This window comes from Melanotaenia boesemani, chromosome 1 (genome assembly GCF_017639745.1).
Source record: "Melanotaenia boesemani isolate fMelBoe1 chromosome 1, fMelBoe1.pri, whole genome shotgun sequence".
Lineage (NCBI taxonomy): Eukaryota > Metazoa > Chordata > Actinopteri > Atheriniformes > Melanotaeniidae > Melanotaenia > Melanotaenia boesemani.
Window position 1 is genome coordinate 7075869 of NC_055682.1, and position 22317 is coordinate 7098185.

General features: G+C 39.8%; 1 protein-coding gene across 2 annotated transcripts in view; it reads left to right on the forward strand.

Annotated features, from left to right (window-relative positions):
• The window catches only part of mpped2a (metallophosphoesterase domain containing 2a), an 85026-nt gene extending 72211 nt beyond the window's left edge, over positions 1-12815 (forward strand). For both annotated transcript variants that reach the window (XM_041991324.1, XM_041991333.1), the window contains exons 5-7: positions 6984-7099; positions 8483-8596; positions 11069-12815. In XM_041991324.1, coding sequence (XP_041847258.1) covers positions 6984-7099; positions 8483-8596; positions 11069-11187 — 349 coding nt within the window. In that variant the 3' untranslated portion in view covers positions 11188-12815. The remainder of the gene's footprint in view (positions 1-6983; positions 7100-8482; positions 8597-11068) is intronic.
• The last annotated feature ends 9502 nt before the right edge of the window (positions 12816-22317 follow it).

Consider the following 22317-nt stretch of genomic DNA (forward strand, 5'->3'; position numbering starts at 1 on the left):
TCTGACTGAGACCTCCTGTTTCATGCATGTCAATCAGCTCTAAGCAGACGGTATCTGATGATTTGTAGCCGAAGCTTGCACAAAATGAATGAACTTCAAAACCGGAAAACTTTCAGGGAAATGCCTGCATGCTAATATGTAGACATCTATTATTATAGTTAATATTAATCAATGGTGCAATTAATCAAAGATCTCTCAATATCATCACATTCCATAAATGATTATGTCTGCACCATATCAGCAGTTCAGCTAAACTTGCACATCTGCGTGATGCTGATGATGTTTTGTTTTTGTTGTCAGTTATGTATGGCAGTAGAAGAGTCATTCCCTCCAAACACACGCAATCCTCACAAGTCATCCTTGTCAGGATGGCGGAAATACATCGAATATGTTTCACCACCTGTAGGATAACCACCACCTTTGTATGTTTAAGGTAAAGGTAAATGCACAGTACCTGTGTTGAAAAGCATGTCATTTTTTTTCCCAACACAGGACATAAGGACAAAGAATGCGAGACAATGTGACAGAATTAACATGGCAGAAAGTTGTGCGTGAAAGTGTGCCATGAATAATTTAATTAATGAATCGTAAAGATTCTTCAGTGTTTTCATAAAGGATTATGATTAAATCTTTCTGCAGATCAGTGTAACTACAGCTGGTCTTGCTTTGTTTTGGTTCCATGCCTACATGACAGAAGAGGCGTATCTAGAGGGAAAGTACAGCAGAGGGACAATTATTCCCTCCAAACAAACAGATTAAGTCATCCTTGTCGGATTCCTTTGCTAATAGAAAAAATAACCAAGGTGTCCTTGTGGAGGACGACTCACCAGCCAGTAAAGATATAAAAAGCTGCAGTGAAAGGCGGAAATACATTAAATATGTTTGACCATGGCCTTGTGGTGGGCTGGTGACTTGTCTATGGGGTACCTGCTTCTGGTCTGCTAGTAACCACTGGGATAGGCTCCCACCCCCACCCCATGACTTCTGATCCTGCATTGGAATATGCAAATGAATGTTTCACCACCTGCAGGATAATCACTGCTTTGTACGGTGAAGGTAAATTCACATTATTGGTTAAAAGTTAATGTTCAGCTAATATACATTAAAATGAAATGTAATCGTTTCATTTGCAGGAAGTGCACACGACCCGGGTCGGGTTTACAGCGCTGCGTAAAGAGTTCGGCAGCGTTTGCATAATGCTGCACAACATGGATGAGAAAGTTGCCTCAAACTTTTTGGCGGATGGTTACGTTGTTCAAACATGATCAACGTGAGGCTGTCTGAATTTTTACATATGTATGTAATGATGTAATGCAGTGATCTGTAGAAGAAAGCACATTTAATTTCAGCTATATGGCCTTGTTTCTTTCTTTTGTTGTTCCATTATTGTTTATGTCTCAAACAGCATGAGGTGTACAAAGCTAGCTGGATGGGTTTTTTTACTGTGTTTTCTAAGTGTTATACTCAGGTCAAAAGGGAAAAGATAAACATTTATATAATGTATTTTACAGAAAGACATCTACCAAGTCCAGGTAAAGGTCCTGTGGTCTTTCGCCGTCAGTTTTCTATAAGACAAATCTGTAGTTTTTAGTGATTGTTGGAACAAAGGAGATTTAACTGGAATGTGACTTTTTAGTTACTTTATTTTGAACATAAAGACTTATCAGGAGCATTCAGGCTGTTTTACACATTTATAGCGTTGTGAAATTCACTCATAATAATTGTAAAATCTTTTTTTTTTCTCCAATAGTCATAAAAAAATCTATAATCATGACATCCTTATTACTTTCCCTGTCTTGTTTCTCCTTCACATGCTAATGAAAAGCTGATTAGAAACCAGGATGCATGTATACATTGCAGAGAAATCTGCATTCGGCTGTACAGAAAAACCTAAAGTAATCTTATTTTCTGATCCCACAGCCCTGTTTACAGAAACAAGGTTTTGCTCTACATGTCAGCCAACAAATTCGCTTATTTGAGTAATCCAGTCACTTAAGTGTATGTTTACTGACCTTCATTGAACTCTGCTGAATTGTTAAGCAGCCATTATTGAAACCATTATTGGAATAAATCTGGCAAAATATTATGTGATTATATTGGTGTTGCGGGATATCCGCTGTCCCTTTTTTGGGGGGTTAGTGACACAAAAGTCATCAGAAAGCCTTTGCCTTTAAACTGCTGATTCAATGAAGTGTAAAAAATGGCTAAAATGATCCATTAAACGGGGGAGGAGTCTGACTAAAGGGCATAATGAGAGGAATGAAGCGTTGTTTTTGTGTGTGTAGTGTTGGAGGGGTCTGCTGTAGCCTGTCTATAGACCCAGTGAGAGCAGCTCGGGGGAGCAGAGGGGTTAAGAGTGGTGTCATGCCCGGAGAGACGCTGCGCTGCTGTCCTAATGATGTCCACCGGCCTAATTGAATATTGACGTTCTGCACATGAGGGCTAAATGGCTTCTGTCTGCTTTACCTCCGCTGCCGGCCACGGCTGCAGATTTTTAACCAGTTTGCACCGTTTGATTCCTTCGGGGGGGTTGTTAAATGTTCCCGTTGCCAAGGTTACCGGCTTTTTGTTCACTTGATGCAACATTTGTTTGGTTTTTTTGTGCACTGTTGTATGGAGCTTCAGATGTTTGACTGTAAAAAGACATTTCTCTGTTTTTTATACTGCAAGTTTTTCTGAACTTGTCATAAACTAACAATAGTGTATAATTATAAGCATGCCATGAGATTATAAATACATATAATTTTTAGTCTTTTTTAAGTTATTATATTTTTATTATATTTTATTATTATTATCTGCTACAGCTCTGAGCCAATCAAATTTAAACAGTTGCTTCTGCTTTATTACCTGCACTTGTTTGATGAACCAGACTCTAAAATGACTCAATCCTCACACATAATACATCAGTAAAGCCTAATTTAGAGGTTTTTGGCAGCTTTCTTAGCTGCAGTATAAGTGCAGTAATCGAGTTTGTGGATATAAATGACCCATGTGCAACTATGATGCTTATTTTTTAACCAATATGTTAAAACTGAAGGATGGTGGAGAATTGAAGAGAAAAAACATGAAGTCGTCTCATATAAATTGAATAGTTAAATAAAACGGTTGGCTCAGAGCAAAAGTTCAGAGGAAATAGCAAAGACCATAAAAACAGGATTGAAAAAGGAAACACAAAAGAAATTCAGTTGACTTATTTTTAAAAAAAATGCATGTAAAAACATAAGAAGATATAAAAAAAAGGTTATGTGTAATACATTTTTCTATACATAGAGACATATACAGAAATAAATAAACTATTATTTTCACTATATTTTGATTATTCTGTCGTCATTTGTCAATGTTTCCACATTTATTTATTTCTATATTTCTTTCTTTTTTTTATTTACGTATTTGTCATAATTCTTTGGAGATTTATTCTTCTTTGTGGCACTCCATCATTCCCACAACCTATAGTGAAGCCTTCATCATCAGCTTCACCCATCTTAGCTGTTTTTTTGCAGATACCCATCCTTCCTTCCCTCCTTCTCGTCTTTTTCTCTTACTTCTGCTTCTCTATCTACGTCTGACTACCCTCTGCGCTTGCCTCTAGACGCTTCTTCTTTGTTGCCACGGCGACGCTCTCCAGATGGAGAGTGTCAAGGCAAGACGGGGCTCTGAGTGTTGTCTGATCATAACACACTCTGGTCCGTATATACACTGAGAGAGCAGACTGAGATGCTGGCAGCAGAACACTCTGTTCAACACTCCCATCCGACTGGAGCTGGTGGATGAGCCCTCCGTCATGCAAAAACTCTGCAGTACAGTGTAATAAAACCTCTGTCACAGCCACACAGGAAACAATCTCTCCTTTATGTGACCGGGATGTCATTAATCTAGGCGGAGGTTAACAAATGCGCTTGCATGGAAGGTATATTTCATAGGGAGACAGCCGACAATGGGGCCATTGTGGCGTCGAGCTGTTGCACCCCGCTCTGCATTCAGTCAAGACCTTTTGGTTGGCTCCGGATCCTCGGCTCATGTCAGGGGGTCATGTTTCATCTCCCAGATGAATGTGTTTATGTGGAAGAAAACATGTGAAACACTGAACAAAATCAAGGCTCCGGCTGTTTATTTATTTTTGCTGTAAGAAACCTTGATTTATTTTTCAGAACAAGGATATGAGGGGAGGGCGGGAGGAGGTGGGGGAGGATAAATGTGTTCGGCCATTTTTCAAAGTTTGGTCTTGTCCCTATTAGTCAAAACCAGAGCCAGACAAATACCCTGCTGGTGCTTTCTGTGTGCAGCCAGGCGACGAGGCCAGCTCTGCTTTGATTCACTGCTTTTCTTAGTTCCTCCACATCGCATCAACAGCAGCGCTATTTCCATCTGAGAAGTGGTGAGTCTTCTCAGTAATCCATTAGACTTCCATTAGCTGTGATTTGTTTGATTAGTTCTAATTAATCAGTTCAGTCTGTGGCCTTCACCCCTCCATGCGCTCCTCACATTTAATTTTTAACCTCATTTCTCAGCTCTCCGCTGAGCGAGAGAAGGAGGCGACGACTGAGTGAGCAAATCAAAACCTGAGCTTCGGGTCTACCACTGCCTTTCAGTCTGAATGTACAAACACTCAACACTCCAGCAGGTTGAGCTGCATTATAAACCCCCTTTCTCCCTCCACACTGCATAAATGGGATTTTTTTCAGGTCTTGTTTTCCGCAGTGATGCTTTCAGGGTTTGTTGTGTTTTAAAATGACCCAACTAGGTAGTGATCTCATGTTTTACACATCATGAGTTTTTTCTGGCTCTGGTTAGCTCCAGTCAGCCCACCACTGGAACACCAGGTATTGATTAGTGCTGCATCGTCCATCCTTCACTGTAACAAAGCCTATTGATGTTTGTGGAGCCCTGATTTCCCCTCGGTCAGATACCATCCGCAGCACCATTGCTAAGTGACTGGAAGCTGCTGTAAACTCAGCAGTCTGTCTCAGAGCAACCTGAACATAATGGAGTCAAAATCTTTTCATCAGCGGCTCTGCTGCACTGTGCTGCAAACCTCAAATTAAAATGAACTTTTTTGGGTTTGTAGCAGTAGGTCAGCTTATATACTGAGGTATTATGTGATGATAATCTGTCTTCCTTTCCTCTCTTGTCAGCCTTCTTCAGCCATTACCACTGTTGTGATAAATGAAAGCCCAATTTATCAACCAACCTCATTCGATTTCTTTTTCTCCCCATTTCCACAGTTCTTCATCTATATCAAACCTCTGCACAGTTCACTCTATATCTGTTTTAACCATCCATCCACCCATCAATCCATGCATCCACCCACCCACCGACCCATCCATCCATCCATCCATCCATCCAGCCATGCATTCACCCATCCATCCATCCATCCATCCATCCATCCATCCATCCACCCATCCATCCATCCATCCACCCATCAATCCATGCATCCACCCACCCATCCATCCACCTACCTATCCATCCACCCACCCATCCATCCATCCATCCATCCAGCCATGTATTCACCCATCCATCCATCCATCCATCCACCCATCCATCCATCCATCCACCCATCAATCCATGCATCCACGCACCCACCCACCGACCCATCCATCCATCCATCCATCCATCCATCCAGCCATGCATTCACCCATCCATCCATCCATCCATCCATCCACCCATCCATCCATCCATCCATCCATCCATCCATCCATCCATCCACCCATCAATCCATGCATCCACCCACCCATCCATCCACCTACCTATCCATCCACCCACCCATCCATCCATCCATCCAGCCATGTATTCACCCATCCATCCATCCATCCATCCACCCATCCATCCATCCATCCACCCATCAAGCCATGCATCCACCCACCCATCCATCCACCCACCTATCCATCCACCCACCCATCCATCCATGCATCCACCCACCGACCCATCCACCCATCCATCCACCCACCCACCCACCTATCCATCCATCCATCCATCCATCCACCCACCCATCCATCCATCCACCCATCCATCCATCCATCCACCCACCCAACACACACACACACACACACACACACATACATACATAGCCAGATCGCTGCTTTCTTTGTAAGTGCTGAGGATGACTGAGAAGCTGCCTGTCACCCCGGAGATGCCGACTCCCATCCAGGCTGTTGGAGGTGGCCCGGCTGCTGTCAGTCAATCTTTAGAAGGGGTAGCAGAGGGAGTGGGGGTTGACACATGATGTGGCTCTCTGCTGCTTAGAAATTCACTTCTCTTCTGCCAGGCCTGTGGAGTCAGTGGTTTAGTTTTAGTGTCTAAAATTAATTTTGATTTCTGAAAATTAAAGTGCTCGATTTGTTGCATCAAACCAAATGCTCCCAATTCATGGATATGAACTGGTTTATTGCAAACATGCAGTGATTAACCATCTTGTGCTTTGATTAGAATCTGCAGGTGTGTGCATTTTAGGCATTTCTGTGAGTTAATTACCCCCATCCAGGTTGCACTTTGTTACTAAAATTTTTAATTTGGTTTTAGCAGCAAAGGCGCTGCCTGTAAGTAGGCAGCGCCTTTGCTGCACAATTTATTGTAGAATCAGAGATTCATCTTTGGAAGATATTGATCATATTTAGCATAATTTAGTCCTTAAACTCAATTCCTTTTGGGCTTCAGTACTTCACCAGTTTCAGTGTCACTACTCACCTTCTCTGTGTCTGCAAGTGAGGAGTTCACCGTATCTCAACAATAAGTCAGCAATTTATTGCATTACCTGTGTGTTTGCAAGTGCACATATACATGCAGACACATGCGTGACACAGGATAAATACAGAGTGCTTGTTAAACAAGATCTTCTACATTTGTCATTTATTCAATCCTGAAGTGTTGAAAACAGCAAAAAAAATCAGCCATGCAGTGAATATTGCTTCTGGATATGAGAGTTGCTTTATGCCATTATAATGGTGGAGTGAGTGATGTTAATGTGATCTCTCCCTCTGTCTCTGCAGGACTCCGTGGTTTAACGGCTGGGGGTTCAACCTGCCTCGGGGTCAGTCTCTGCTGGATAAATGGAACCTCGTCCCCGAGGGCATCGACATTCTGATGACCCACGGACCTCCACTCGGTGAGTCAAATTAAGCAATTACAGCCCCCTCATAACCATCTGTAATGAAGTTGTGCCTCATTATTCAAAGTCTGTAAGAAGCTACTGGAGGCAGTGAATCAGGCCATGTTTGTGTGGCTGTGAAACTTCACCTTCAGCACTGTTTTCATCTAAAGCCAGCGGTATGCGGAGCAAGCACTCAAACACACTTCACAATTCAATATTTGCATTTAAATTCATGAAAAAGAAAGTAAATACTGTTTGGGTTTTATTTTGTTTTTCACTGCAGTCTGATTAGGTTTTCCTTCTAGCACTTTGGGCCCCAGTTGTTTTTTTTTTTTTTTTTTTTTTTTTTTTTTTTTTACTTATTTATTTATTTTCTGCCACTTTCCATCTGGCTTTATTGAGTGATTTCCTTCCCTTTCGCCTACGGAGTCTCGCTGCTGCAGTAGCAACAGCAGCAGCGACTGTGGCTGTTTGATTGCATGGAAACTCGATTTCACAGCAGTGTGACAGACACTGCAATGGACCGGAGACAGACCTTATGAGCAGAGAGCAGGGATGGCAGGAGGAGCCAGCTGAAGGTTGAAGGAAGAGAGAAAAATGAGGAGGAGAGGGGAGGATAATGGCTGCACAAGTGCAGAAGAAACATCAAGAATGAGATTCAACTGGTGGATTTATCTATGAATTCAGATGAAGAGGCAGCAGATGAATAGTTGGTATGTGTTCAGTGACAGGGTCGAGTATAAAGAGCTTGTTGGGAACTAGAAAACAGCATATGTGTACAACTGAAAGGAAAATGTACTTATCTGGGTTATCCTCTTCTGTGCCAGCTTCTTGTTTTGTTTACAGTAAACGGGAGCTCAGTGGCAGCTGTGAATCAGTAATGACTCCATATTGGCTTAAAGCACCTAAATGTGTTTATACAAAGACATTTAACTCAGACAAATGTTCAGCTTTTGTTTGGGAAGATATTAGAGGTATTTAGTTTCTAATCTTTAATAGCTTAAATTACATCAAATCACAATCTACTTCTAGATTTTACATATAAAATATATATATATATATATATTTTTTTTTTTTTCCGCATTCACCTGAAGGACTTTGACAAATTCGGGGTCAGGACATTAAACATTAGCAGTGAATGAAAAAGTCATTTAAACCATATTTACTGTATGTCCATTTTTATCTTTATCTGTATTTTCTCTCATATTTCCTGTCTAAATTTTATTTTATTACATGTTGAAGTTTGTTGCTGCGTCATTCGAGCTCGATTAAGGTTATGTGTTACAGTTCTGTGCGCTCCACGGCTCATGATTGGTCAGATCTAACGGATGCATGGGATAAAACTGAGGAATTCCATCAGGACTGGAAGGTAAACAGCTGATGCAAATGTCTTTACAGGTTTCAGAGACTGGGTTCCTAAGGAGCTGCAGCGGGTCGGCTGTGTGGAGCTGCTCAACACAGTCCAGAAGAGGGTGCGACCCAAACTTCATGCCTTTGGAGGCATACACGAAGGTACCGGGAACAAATTCCAGACTGTAAATCCCCTGATTACCTCTTTTGGACTTAAGACTGTCTTTATAAAAGTTTTCCTAAAACCTTAATGATGGGGGGGGGGGCGTCTTTGGTTTGTTGGTGAACCAAACAAAGACATGCAGATGTCACAGCTCACTTTGAGAAATTACTGCATGCAGTTTTCCCTCTTTTCTCACATTTATCTGGCAAAATGATTAATTATTTAATCAAGAATATATGAGCAGATTAGCTGATAATAAAATAATCAATGACTACAACTATAAATTAAGTCCATCATTAATTGGCTAATTATATATCAATCTTGAGCTATTAAGAGCCTCAAAACCTTTATGGTCTTGGTACAATTTATTTCCCTGTAAATGTTTCAGGGATGTTGCTAATATTCAGAGGCCATGTTGTCATGTAGGATGGATTATCTTATTTCATGCCTGCGTGTCCATGTCAGACATGCTGTTAATTACATGTCCGTTCATGTGGTCAGCATGTTGGATCAGGACAAATGACCAGACCCAGACTTAAGTAGCTTTAACAAGAGTCATGTTGTTGTGGTCAGATGAAATGGTAGCATCTCTAAAACACGAGGCCTGTGTGTGATACTCCTGATTGAAAAGTGGTGAGTCTGGAACTAAACCAAAGAATGCTGGACTTGAACGGGTCTGATCCACACCCTTTATCTCTGGTATCTTATGGCAAGAGACCTGAAACTTTGCAGACCACTGACACCTAGAGGCTTATCAAATTTTTCTTTGTTTCTGCTCTTTCCTTTCTCCGTTGCCCTCCTGCTGGTTATCAGGAAATATTAAAAAATAGTTTAAAGAATATCTTACTTCCTAAAATGCATCAGGAGGTGATAGGAGTGAGGACTGATGCTTGCTGGAGGAGCTGAGTAAGGATACATCAGTGAATCCTTTGTGGAAGTCTTTCCATCTTCCTCGAGTGCATAAAGGGACTGACAAGTTAATCCCAATTTTAAATAATACAATGCAGATGCAGACTACAACACAACTATGGTTTAATGATGTGTTATGCCATATTCAGTTAATGTGTGCCTGTTAGTTTGACTCCTCTGTCCTCATATCTGTCCTCATCTCCTACATTCTTGTCTTTAAGGGAAGACAGAAGATTAGATTATGGCGCAAATAGGGGTAGATGTCATATTGTCATCTGCAGCAGCACTGAAGTCCTGCACAGGCCGACAAACTACTTGATCTTTGGTGAAAACATGAAATATGAATCTAAAAAGGGAGTATAGATTTAAACGTTGCTCATTTTTCCTCCTTTAAACAAAGATGAGCTCACTTTTGTACTCAGAGATGGTCACGTCGTCACAGCTTCGGCAAAGACGAGCAGCTGATTCTGTTTAAGATAAGATACGATAAACATTATTAATCCCCTAAAATGGGAAATTTCTTTGCCACCACACATCTCATACATAGACAATGACGAAAAGCATGAATTAGACCTTTAAATATCTAAATATACTGAAAAAAAACTACAGGTGGTCATTAAAAAATCTGACAGCTACAGGAACGAAAGACCTTCTGAAGCGTTCAGTAGAACATGGAGGCATAACAAGACGGTCACTAAAAGAGCTTTTGAGACGATTAAAAACATGTAGAGGATGATTTTCAAGAATAAAATTATTTTCAGTTTGGACCCATTTCTTTTTGCCAGGGTGAGGTCCAGAGACTCAGAGGTGATGCCAATCACAGCCCCAGCTTTTTTAATCAACTTGTTAATCCTGTTTTTGTCATCTACACAAATGCTGCTTCCCCAACACAACACAGCAAGGAAAATAACACTGGCTAAAATTCCCTGATAAAACACAGAACGAAGGTTTCTGCTTACATTAAAAGATCTGAGTTTTCTCAGAAAGAGTCTTGTCGGAGCCTTTTTTTAGACCACCTCCGTGTTCTTTTTAAAATTTAATTTATCGTCCAGAACAACACCAAGGTGTGTGTAGGATTCAACCGCCTCTATTTCATGACCCTTAATAAAAGTTAATGAGGGCTCCTCTTTCTTCCTCCTAAAATCAATATTGAGCTCTTTTGTTTTCTCTACATTCAATTTTAAAAAGTTTGCATCACACCAGCAAAGCAGTTTTAAGGAAAAAACTGCAGTGGAGGACGAGGTGTAAGATAAAATTATAAAGACAAATATTGATTATCTGTTTTAGACAGATGTGGTCTAATATTTTGGCTCATTACTGTTTCACCTGTTCACACAAACCTAACTGTTAAACCAAAGCTGTCCAAAGCAATTAGTGCCAAGATAAGAAATTAGAATGAATGTGATTAATGAATACAGTGAAATACTGAGAGTAAACTGAAGCATACAAATTGCTAAACAGAGTGAATGAAATGGCTTTATTGAGCACACAAATGAGCGATTTGGTGGGAATTAACTACCGTGAACATCCTCACCGACTCTCACTCCCCCTCCGCTCACCAGGGTACGGGATCATGACGGACGGCTACACGACGTTCATCAACGCGTCGACGTGCACAGTCAGCTTCCAGCCCACCAACCCCCCCATCGTGTTCGACCTGCCCAATCCCTCCAGCTCCTGAGACCAGAGGAACTGGGGTTGGGGGAGGGGGGGACTGCGGGCTGGGTTAACTACTTCTTTTCTATAAATATGTCAAATTTAAAAGTAAAAAAAAAAAGAAGAAAAAAATCTAAGTGTTTCTTTGCAAATTTTTTGCTCTTCTCCAGGCTGTTTGTTGAGACGGAGAAGATTTGAAGATGTATGGGGTGGGGGGTGGGAGGGAGGTTCGTCATGGAGAATTAAAGGAGAATACCGGTGTGTTTTTTTTATTATTATTATTATTATTATTTTCAACATTCCCGCTCAGATTCCCTCTGTCAGCTTAGCTGCAGATTTCAGGGTCTGTTTGGAGAAAGGGAGGTAGTCCATGAAGAATCTTTTATTTTCATATTTCAGTGAGCGATGCTTCATCTCACTGTGTTTTCTGTCAGGAATGAGAAGAAATAAAAACGTGTTGCCTTAGTGCAGAATGCTAGGCCATGATTTCAACGCACAAGTTGACAAATGGGAAACTTTTTGACCACAGGAAACTTGATCAAATGCAAACAGACCACGAGGAAAATTTTCTCCTCTGCCTTCCTCAGAAAACTATCACTAGCTAAACCTTGTCAGTTAAAAGCAGTTCATTTGTAAAGTCCCGTCTGACGCCGGTGTTCTCCTTTTCAAAGGGGTTTTGTGGTTAAACAATCTTGCTCTTGATAAATATTGATCAGATCTGTAAGATAAATGATGCTTTGTGAATTTGTACAATTTCTGTACGTTTTGGTTTGCGTTGGCCAGACAATGGATGCCATGATTTCATGTTGTCATATTTTGTGTTAAGTTTTGGTTTTTTTTTTTTTTCCATTTTGATTTCTCGTCAGTTCTTTTACTTCTTGGCTGACAGGGACGCTGCCTTAAACTAGCTTTAATGTTTTCAGCTAGAGCCCCACTCTCTGCGAGCTCAGAGAAAAGTCCTTATTTATTACCCATCATCCCCGCAGAGCAACACCGAACTAACGCAGGGACGGAAAGCTATCCATCACAGCCTGAATTTTCACTTTGCATCTACCCGCAATGGATTTCTGATCTAATTTGGAAAATGTATGTATAAAAAAATTATATATATATTATATATTCATGTTGTAAAACATCTGTACTAAAAGTTGTGTTTGACAAAAAAGAAGAAGAAAATTAGGTGCATTTTTTTCCGTATGCACCTGATGTTTCTCCTATCAAAAACTCTTCAGAAGTTTCTTTAATGTTTTTTGTAACAAATCTCCCTGTAGGGTAGAAATTCATTTTGAATGAGAGAGGAAGATTTGTCAGTCACAATCCAACAGGTGTCGATTGTTCCCAACAACGCACCTGCCTAAACATGGTTAAGTTGTCCTTTAAAGTGTAAATCTTATAGTATTTGTTTTTTATTGCTTTTTTTTTTCCTAATTTTGCACTGTGTGTAAATGCAATCTTGCTAGCACAAAAAATGTTGCCAATAGTTGTCTCAACTCGTCTCAGCAGCTGTAAATGCTCTTTTCGTGCTCTGTTCCTCTCTCACTCTTTCTCTGATTGTATCCCTCTTCATGGAAATGTTAGTTCTCTTTCAGTTCATTGTGATATATTTAGCTGCCTTTATATGCAAATAAAATTGCAAGATTTTTACTTATGAAACTGCCTTTGCTTTTGATTTTCTAGCCTCCAAGTTTCAAAAGGAATATTTTAGCCCAAATTTGAACCCCTCATGTCACATTCAAGTCCTTGTACCAGGACAACAGGTTCATACTAATGCTGAAAATGGCTTACATCAATGGCTCCCAAATTTTTTTGAGCCACTACCAAAGTGGTTTTTGGTGGATTATTTTAGTAGCTGTGACAAAGCACCCATATGCCAACAATCAGAAGCTCTCATCAAGATGGTCCGAATTCAGAATTTTTCAAAATGGCGCTTATTTATATATAACTTTGTTTCTGGGCATTGCTGGTAAGAAATCCTAAATGTGACTTTAAAACTATCAAACTTCATAAATAAGGAGAATAATGTGGTTTGGGGGAAATTTGGTTCACTACTGACAAGGCACTAATATATGGAGCTAAATCATTTAAAAGAAATATTTGAAAGTGAAAAAATGTAAGCTGAAAATGAAAGTCACGTTTTTACTGTGAACTTTGAAAAACAAATAATTTGATTTAAAAAATGTATTAGTTCAGCTACCTTTCATTCTTTTGGGCTTTATAACTTTTGATTTATTTCAGAAGCCTTTTAATCCCTCCTTTAGGTCCGTCACTTGGCCTGAGCTCTTTGTTTTGTTCTTTTGCGGTTTCTTGGCACATTTCATAGATGCCGAAAAGATGGATTCACCTTCATGTTTTCAGAAATAACTCCGCTGACCAGCTTTCGCTCTCCTTTCTATTTCCTAAGTTGAGATGACCTTAAAGATATTTAACTGGGATAAATTTCCAGGTCAAAGAGAGGAGAGTGGAGGTGGCGAGACGAGGAAGCACAAAACTGAGAAGAGCCTACAGACTCAGAGGAATAGGCTTCTTTCTATCACAAGCTTGAAGTTCATGAGTATTTTCAGCATTAATAAGCATATAATGAACAGACTCCGCTCTGGTTTTCTCACACTTCAGCCTCTCACATAGTTCATTGTTCATGTCCTTGGAGCTGAAGTTTTATCATTGAACACTGAGGGGGACGCTGCTGACCTCAACCATGAGCTTTCCTCCATGACTTTGAACTTATTTCACATCTAGAGCAGAAAAAATATGATTTTTTTTTCCCATGGCAACAAAAACTGGCAAAATCTGTTGTCTATCTGACATTTAAGGTCTTACATTTCTTAGCTTCTCCTGGCCAATCAGGAGGGTTAAGTTTTGAATCACAGTGTTAGAAACAATAATCTTTAGAAATGCCTTTCACACTGAATGGCTGATTTGACTCTGAATGAGAACTCTGAGGGTTGAGAGATAAAGTAATCATTTTAGTGATTCAAATCTGACTCTAGTCTACATCACCAGATGCCTTTACAACAGTATGATGGTCATGTGGAAGCTTTTATGATGTTCTCACTGGCCACGTGTATAAGGGCAGCAATATTCCAACTATTTACCTTCTCACGACCCTGAATTGGACTAAGCTGGTGCAGAAAATGGATGGATGAATTTACCTTCTTTTAAAAAAGACTATTCAAATTAAGGTACTTGCATGAGTAGCATATGAGATGTGTTATTCATATTCTCATTACATGCTATAGAATATTTTAAGAATAATGATTCACAGTCTGTTTTGTAAAGTCTTACTCTAGTGCACTGGTATCGATGTATTAAATAATTTAATTAGCTGGAACGTTGAGGGTGTGGTTAAAGGAATGACTGGTGAGGCCTGCGAGTCTTCCTGCTATAACTCACCATGCTTTTTTTTTTTTTTTTTTTGCATGCCAAGCTGTGTGTGAACCTTAAACCATGTACTTCTGAATCATTTTTATGGTACTCTGATATTATTTGTGCACATTTCCATGCCTGAAGCTGCCCTGGAGTTCACACAAGGTTAAAAAAACACTCCACAACTGTTTAGTTTTACGGTACCACATGGATAAGGTGTTTAATTTAGCACTGTTACCGTCCCTGTCTTACGCATAAAACCTCTGTTTGCTACTTTAGTTCATTTTAATATTAACGTGCAAATAAGTTATTTAATAGTACATATGGTCAGTTTCAAATCTAATGCTAAACACCTATTCTGCAAGGCAGGTTATTGAAGTTAAGTAGATAACCATGCTTCCGCCTATCCAAGACCTCCAGTAGACACTGTTGCACTTTGCAGACAACAGCCTGAAACACATGCAAAATGACCACTTTAGTATTAACTTCTTATTTTTATTATCCACGTTGCTCCAAAAGATCTATGCCTCCTTTGTTTTGATAAGCCCTCTTTCCACTGGCAAAAATGCTTTCCCTCATCATTTGAGCAGTAAACCCCTCCTCCCCTGCTCGTCATTACTTGTCCCTGGGTCATCCTCTGAATGACTGTAAAGTGCTTTAATATCAGATAAAAAAAAAAAAAAAAAAAAACATGTTTTATAAAACATTTTTTTCCTTAAGTTTTTGTTCGGCCTTCATCTCATGTTGCGTTCAAGGATCCAGGTTGAATGGGGGCTCGTCTGGGATCTAAAACCGCTTTGCTAACTTAGAATTAATGGATATATTGATGCTGCTCTTGTTTGGATCAAATAGCTGACACAGCTGGACCCATGCCTGGCCTACTTATGAGGGACAAGTGATTACTTATTCACAAAGTATATAAATGTATGCTTATGTGCACAGCTGAGTATCTCAGCAGGCGTTTTGCAGCTACAAAGAGCACACCTGCAAGCCCTGGTTGTGACAGCAGTGGAGAAAACCACTTTTAAGTCCTGTCTGCAGAATGCAGGTGCAAATAAAGTGAAGCTGATTTTTCTTGCTGTGACTGTGTAGAAAAGCTGAAATGTTCTTTTTTGCACAATGGCCTCTAATTTCTCTCACTGATTGCTAATTCTCAGGTACGTGTCATTGTCTGCACTTCTTGACAGTTAACAGGCGGCAAATGACAAATAAATTTTAAACCACAGGAAATATTCAGATCAGTTGGTATTTGGGAAAATAATACTCATACTATATTTAAGAACCTTTAATAGATCACAAACAGGCCTCAGTAAGGGCTGAGATCAACAGCTGACTCAACATACACTCAGCAGGAGAAAAGAAAATGGCTGTTGGCATTTTCACAACTATGGCTTCAGCTCCTGTTCTATGTTTGTTTTTTGTTTTTTTTTTTCTTTGGTTTCGTCAGGTTTCATTCCTTTTACCTCTTGCCAGCACAGATCGCTCATAGGCCAAAAATAAAATGGGCTTGAGTTGTAGGGCACCTTTGCCAGGCTTCCCTACCAGCCCCCTTCTCTCATCACCACAACATCAAAGCAGCCCAACCAATTAACTATTCTCTGAAACGAGAGCAGCAAGGCATCGCCCCACACCCACCAGATCCCCCTGCACATTACCATAATCCAGTCTAATCATATTAACATAGGCCACAGATGAGCAGAGGAGACATGGCTGCTCAGGCTCTGCTGTGTTCGTCCATCCTCTTAGTGTGGATGTGGATTCTCACATGTTGTGCATCTGCAGTGTTCAGTCCTTTGATATACTGTAGGTCCTCATACTGTTGGGCTTTAAGTATCATTAAATCCTCCCTAACACAGTGCATGTTACATTCTTAACGTGTTGGCATGCTAAAAAGCTGAGCATTAAATGTTTGCATGGCACTGTGCATAGTAATACTCTAAATAACACGGCTTAGGCTGACACATTGGGCTTCTGTGTTTGTCAGGATGTTAACTGCACGGGTGTTTGCATTCAGGAACATGGGTGTTTGTACAACAATAATGAGAAATTTTACTTTTTCATTGGAATTAGAGATCACAGTTTTTATTTCAGTAACAAGATTTTTATGTTGGCACATCCCACAGTCCTTGTCCACAGTTTTCATCACAAAATGGAAAATTGATTGATTTGCAGTCTTTGGGTGAAAATGTATGCACGCTTGTAAAGCAGGGCTACTCAAGTTGGTCCTAAAAGGGCCGTAGTCCTGCAGGTTTTCATTGTGCCCCTGCTCCACCACACCTAAATCAAATTAAATAGATCGTACAGCACAAAGTTCTGCACAATGACTCATTAATTTGAGTCAGGTGTGTTGAAGCAGGGACACATTGAAAACCAGGACAGTGGCCCTGCTGTAGATTTTAAGGTTGAGGCTAATCTGCTACAACAGCGATTATGGGGAGGGTTAACCTGTCAACTATCATGGAGACCAAGGTAAATGCCCATCCTTTTGCTTTTCTGACTATGTATATGATTATTTATAGATATGTGCAACTTTTATAAGTATCAGTTTTTCATCTTTATTGTTTTATTTCAGTGGTTTTGTGTCCTTTCATGCTCTGTAAAGCACTTTGTGTTGCTCTTAAGCGTTTGATAAAGTCTATTTTTATGTTACATGTCCATACCGTTTATTCCATTTCAGGGTCACAGGGAAGCTGGTGCCTATCCCAGCAATTAGCAGGTGAGAGACAGAGTATACCCTGGACATACCACCAGTCCATCACAGGCCAACACAGTGACAAACAACCACTCACACACACTTCTAGAGAGAATCTAGAATGACCAGTTAACAGAACATGCATGTCTTTGGACCAACAAAACCTTTGGACTGTGGGAGAAAGCCAGAGTACCCGGAGAGAATCCACATATGCAAACTCCACACAGATAGACTGCTGTTCGAGCCCCTCCCCAACCAAGGTCCCAGGACCAGCGACCTCCTTGCTGTGATGCCATAGTGCTAACCACCACACCCCCAAATTTCAGTCCAATATAGATTAAAAATAAGTAACATAAAATATAACTCTGACTTTTCTGAATTAATAATAGAAGGTCGCAACAAATGTATAGATTAGAACTAAAGTTGTATGTGTCTAATCAGTGTTGGGAAATATGGGCAAACATGGTCCTAAGTGGGGTTTGAGGGTTTTGTTGGGAACTTTGTTACCCATTTAAAAAAGGACCCACACTTCAGCCAGTAGATTCCAGCAGCTACACGAACAGCTGTACTAGTATTGATTGGTTGGTCATTGATATTTCTTTGCATTTACTCTGCAATACGAGTGATGTTTAAAGCTTTTTTTCTGTGAGATGAAGGACTTTTTGTGCTTGTAATACCAATTAGCTCTTTTTTTATTTCATATCTTGTCAGTGTTTTTAATTTGTCAGAGTTTTGTTTTTGATGTTAGAAAGAGCTTGAAGCTGTTTTAGTCCCGGTATCTCACACACTGTTTCTAGCCAATGTTAACAATGATCTTGCTGACATTGCAGTTAGTGAAATCTATTGATTGGCCATCCCACAATGAAGTCTGTCTTATCTTGGCCACCTGTATCGCCATTGCTCTACTAACAAATATACCACAACTGTGATTTCTAGCTCACAAATGCAGTATGTTGAAGCATAAAAACTTTATATAAAAGATTAATATATCCACTATGATGTATCCTACAGATTTGTGGATTAATGTTTTCCTACTTGTCACACAGCAGTTTGGGGTTTTTTAAACCACTTATAACAAATGAGAAGATCTGACCAAGGGCAAGAGGATGCTATACACACTGCAAGAACACTGAAGCACCTCATGTTTGATCATCATTTATTAAGACCATTATTTGCAAGAAAAACATCTTTCAGTATCAAAGAAGAATGTGAACAAGAAGTTCAGATAGTAAATTTATTTGGTTTTACTGTGGTAATTAAGTGAGAAATCATTTTAGTGCTGCCCCCTGCTGGTTGTTTCTGCATTTCTACATTGGCTACACTTTTTAGACCCAGAAGCTTCATACATTTATTCATACAACAAGTTCTTTTTGTCAGTATATATAAGCATATTTATGGCCATATCTGATGCTGAAATATTTGATTCTCTTTAAAACTTTGTCTGAAGATCATGGTGGCTTACTAGAATGATCCTGAACATGATAATGAACATGTTTGGGTTTTCATTCATGTGTAGCTCACAGCAAATTTGTCATGTTTTCTTTTACAGTGTGTGCAGAATTATTAGGCAAATGAGTATTTTGATCACATCATCCTCTTTATGCATGTTGTTCTACTCCAACCGGTACAAGCTTGAAAGCCTACTACCAATTAAGCATATCAGGTGATGTGCATCTCTGTAATGAGAAGGGGTGTGGTCTAATGACATCAACACCCTATATCAGGTGTGCATAATTATTAGGCAACTTCCATTCCTTTGGCAAAATGGGTCAGAAGAGAGATTTGACGGACTCTGAAAAGTCAAAAATAGCGAGATGTCTTGCAGAGGGATGCAGCACTCTTAAAATTGCCAAGCTTTTGAGGCGTGATCATCGAACAATCAAGCGTTTCATTCAAAATAGTCAACAGGGTTGCAAGAAGCGTGCTGAAAAACCAAGGCCAAAATAACTGCCCATGAACTGAGGAAAATCAAGCGTGAAGCTGCCAAGATGCCATTGGCCACCAGTTTTGCCATATTTCAGAGCTGCAACATCACTGGAGTGCCAAGAAGCACAAGGTGTGCAAAACTCAGGGACATGGCCAAGGTAAGGAAGGCTGAAAAACGACCACCACTGAACAAGACACACAAGATAAAACGTCAAGACTGGGCCAAGAAATATCATAAGACTGGTTTTTCTAAAGTTTTATGGACTGATGAAATGAGAGTGAGTCTTGATGGGCCAGATGGATGGGCCCGTGGCTGGATCAGTACAGGGCAGAGAGCTCCACTCCGACTCAGATGCCAGCAAGGTGGAGGTGGGATACTGGTATGGGCTGGTATCATCAAAGATGAGCTTGTGGGACCTTTTCGGGTTGAGGATGGAGTCAAGCTCAACTCCCAGTCCTACTGCCAGTTTCTGGAAGACACCTTCTTCAAGCAGTGGTACAGGAAGAAGTCAGCATCGTTCAAGAAAAACATGATTTTCATGCAGGACAATGCTCCATCACACGCATCCAAGTACTCCACTGCGTGGCTGGCCAGAAAAGGTCTAAAAGAAGAAAAAATAATGACATGGCCTCCTTGTTCACCTGATCTTAACCCCATAGAGAACCTGTGGTCCCTCATCAAATGTGAGATCTACAGGGAGGGAAAACAGTACACCTCTCTGAACAGTGTCTGGGAGGCTGTGGTTGCTGCTGCATGCAATGTTGATCGTGAACAGATCAAGACACTGACAGAATCTATGGATGGCAGGCTTTTGAGTGTCCTCACAAAGAAAGGTGGTTATATTGGTCACTGATTTGTTTTTGTTTTGTGTTTGAAAGCCAGAAATGTATATTTGTAAATTTTGAGTTGTTATATTGGTTTCCCTGGTGAAAATAAATAAGTGAAATGGGTATATATTTGGTTTTTGTTAAGTTGCCTAATAATTATGCACAGTAATAGTCACATGCACACACAGAAATATCCTCCTAAGATACTAAAACTAAAAAAGCCCCACTCCAACTTCCAAAAATATTCAGCTTTGATATTATTATTAATTAAGTCTTTTGTGTTCATTGCAAACATAGTAGTTGTTCTATAATAAAATTAATCCTCAAATACAACTTGCCTAATAATTCTGCACACCCTGTAGTTTTATTAGCATAGTAATGCACCAACTGTAGTTTTATTTGGGTGGTGAAACTCCATCTGGATGTACCTACTTTTTATTGGATTTATTTTCATATTATTTAACCTTTATAATGATAGGCTTTTAGAGAAGTGTCTGTAAACCTGTGAGTGAAGATGGCATGAGCGGGTTCAGTGACAGATGGTGAGTCGTCTCCTGTTCAGTAACAAGCACTTAGCAAGACGATTATCCTGCAAAGCTGCAACTTAAACAGCAAACAGATTAATTTCGTAAATTAATACAGTTGTTGTGTTAATGCAACAGTCTGGGATTTAGCCTTTTTGTTTTTTCTGGGCATTTATTTAATTTAATTTTATTTTTCTTTACCTTATTTTATCTAATTTAATTGTTTTAAAAAATCTGCCCTACAACAGTTGTTTTAAGAATAGTTTGATTAAAACAGAAAAACAAGTGCAACATCCTCACCACCACTGAGCCATTTTTTAAACAATTTCTACTACACATTTTTGGTTGTAAAAACTATTCATTATTAAAAGATTGACTCTTAAATGAATCCAGCAGCCTTTAGCGGAATGGTAATATTTAAAAAATGCTGACAATCTTAAATCAAATAAACCACAGAATATTTGCTATAAAGAAATATGCCAGACATGCATGTCAGCACCTTGATTACAAGTGAGCAATTTGTTAACCTCAATGTGAAAAAACATTTAGAGGATAATTCAAGGAAGCGCTGGAGCCTGCTGGATAATTGAACAATACTACAGGGTTATGTTAAATATGTTAATACTAATAATTAGCTTCAGCCAGTGTTACCATGGAGAAGAAGTGTTAATTACTGAAACACACCTTGGGAGCCATAATTCGGCTCCAGACCTTTGTGTCAGCACTGTGTGTTAGATTTAGAAGTCTATGTCAGAGAGGTGTGTTTCCTGCATTATCTGTTCATTCTTCCTGTTTCTTTTCTGCCCTCTCTGTTAAAAGAGAGCACCTCTGCCAGTCAGTCTTCATGGTCTCAGCGTCGGGATGTTTATAGCCCAGCCAAATTGCTGGCTGTATTAATTATCCTTGCTCAGGCAGCTGCTGGTGATATTGGATGTTTGTCAGGTTAGCCTTCGTCTCCTGCTGATGGATGCGGGGCAAGACACGGTGAAGGCTGACACACTCTGAGCAGCCACATTAACCTGACTGAGAGTGTGTGTGTGCCAGCACTCTGCATGCAGTGTTTATATGGACTTAATTGCCCGCCAGTGGTATTATTGTAATCTGCAGCTCATTTGGTGCGAGTGGAGTTGCTATGAAATAATTCTCTCAGTCAGAATCATTCTTTCCATGTGCTCATCCTCCCTGTGTGTCATCGTTTTAAACCCAAATATTTGAGTACACCTGTTTACATTAGTTGATGTTTGTTGGGATAAAAATCTCCTGGTTGGTTTATTTTTTATTTAAAACAGACACATTTTTTGGAATTTTGTATATTTTTTGACAAAAATGATGAAATATCCACATATGCTCTTGCACAATTTTATAGAACTGAAGCAGGCGTTGCTTCAGGTTCAGTTTAGCAGGCTCCAAATGTAAAACTTGATTAAACTGATGTGAAAGTTCACCAGCTAATTATTTTCCAAGTTAATTATTTACCTTGCAGACAGGATTGATGAGGCCAATTCTCTCTGCATTCAGAGCTTTAAAGGAATCTCTGAGAGCTGATTGAACTGTGAGAGAATTGACCCCCCGACCCCCGTAACAATACATGATTATCACAAGTGGATCTGCTGAGTGACTGGAGATGATTAGTTCCTCCACCGTTTCTTTACGTCACCGCAGAGACAAAAGCTACATTTGTCTAATGGTATATAATTTACCACCTTTCTGATTTTCGCCCTTCTCTGCCTCTCTGGCTTTTTTTTTTTCTTGCTGACGTTTTTTAAGCACCTCATTGATTAATTGTGTAGAGTTTAGAAAATTACCGTAATTACAGTTATTA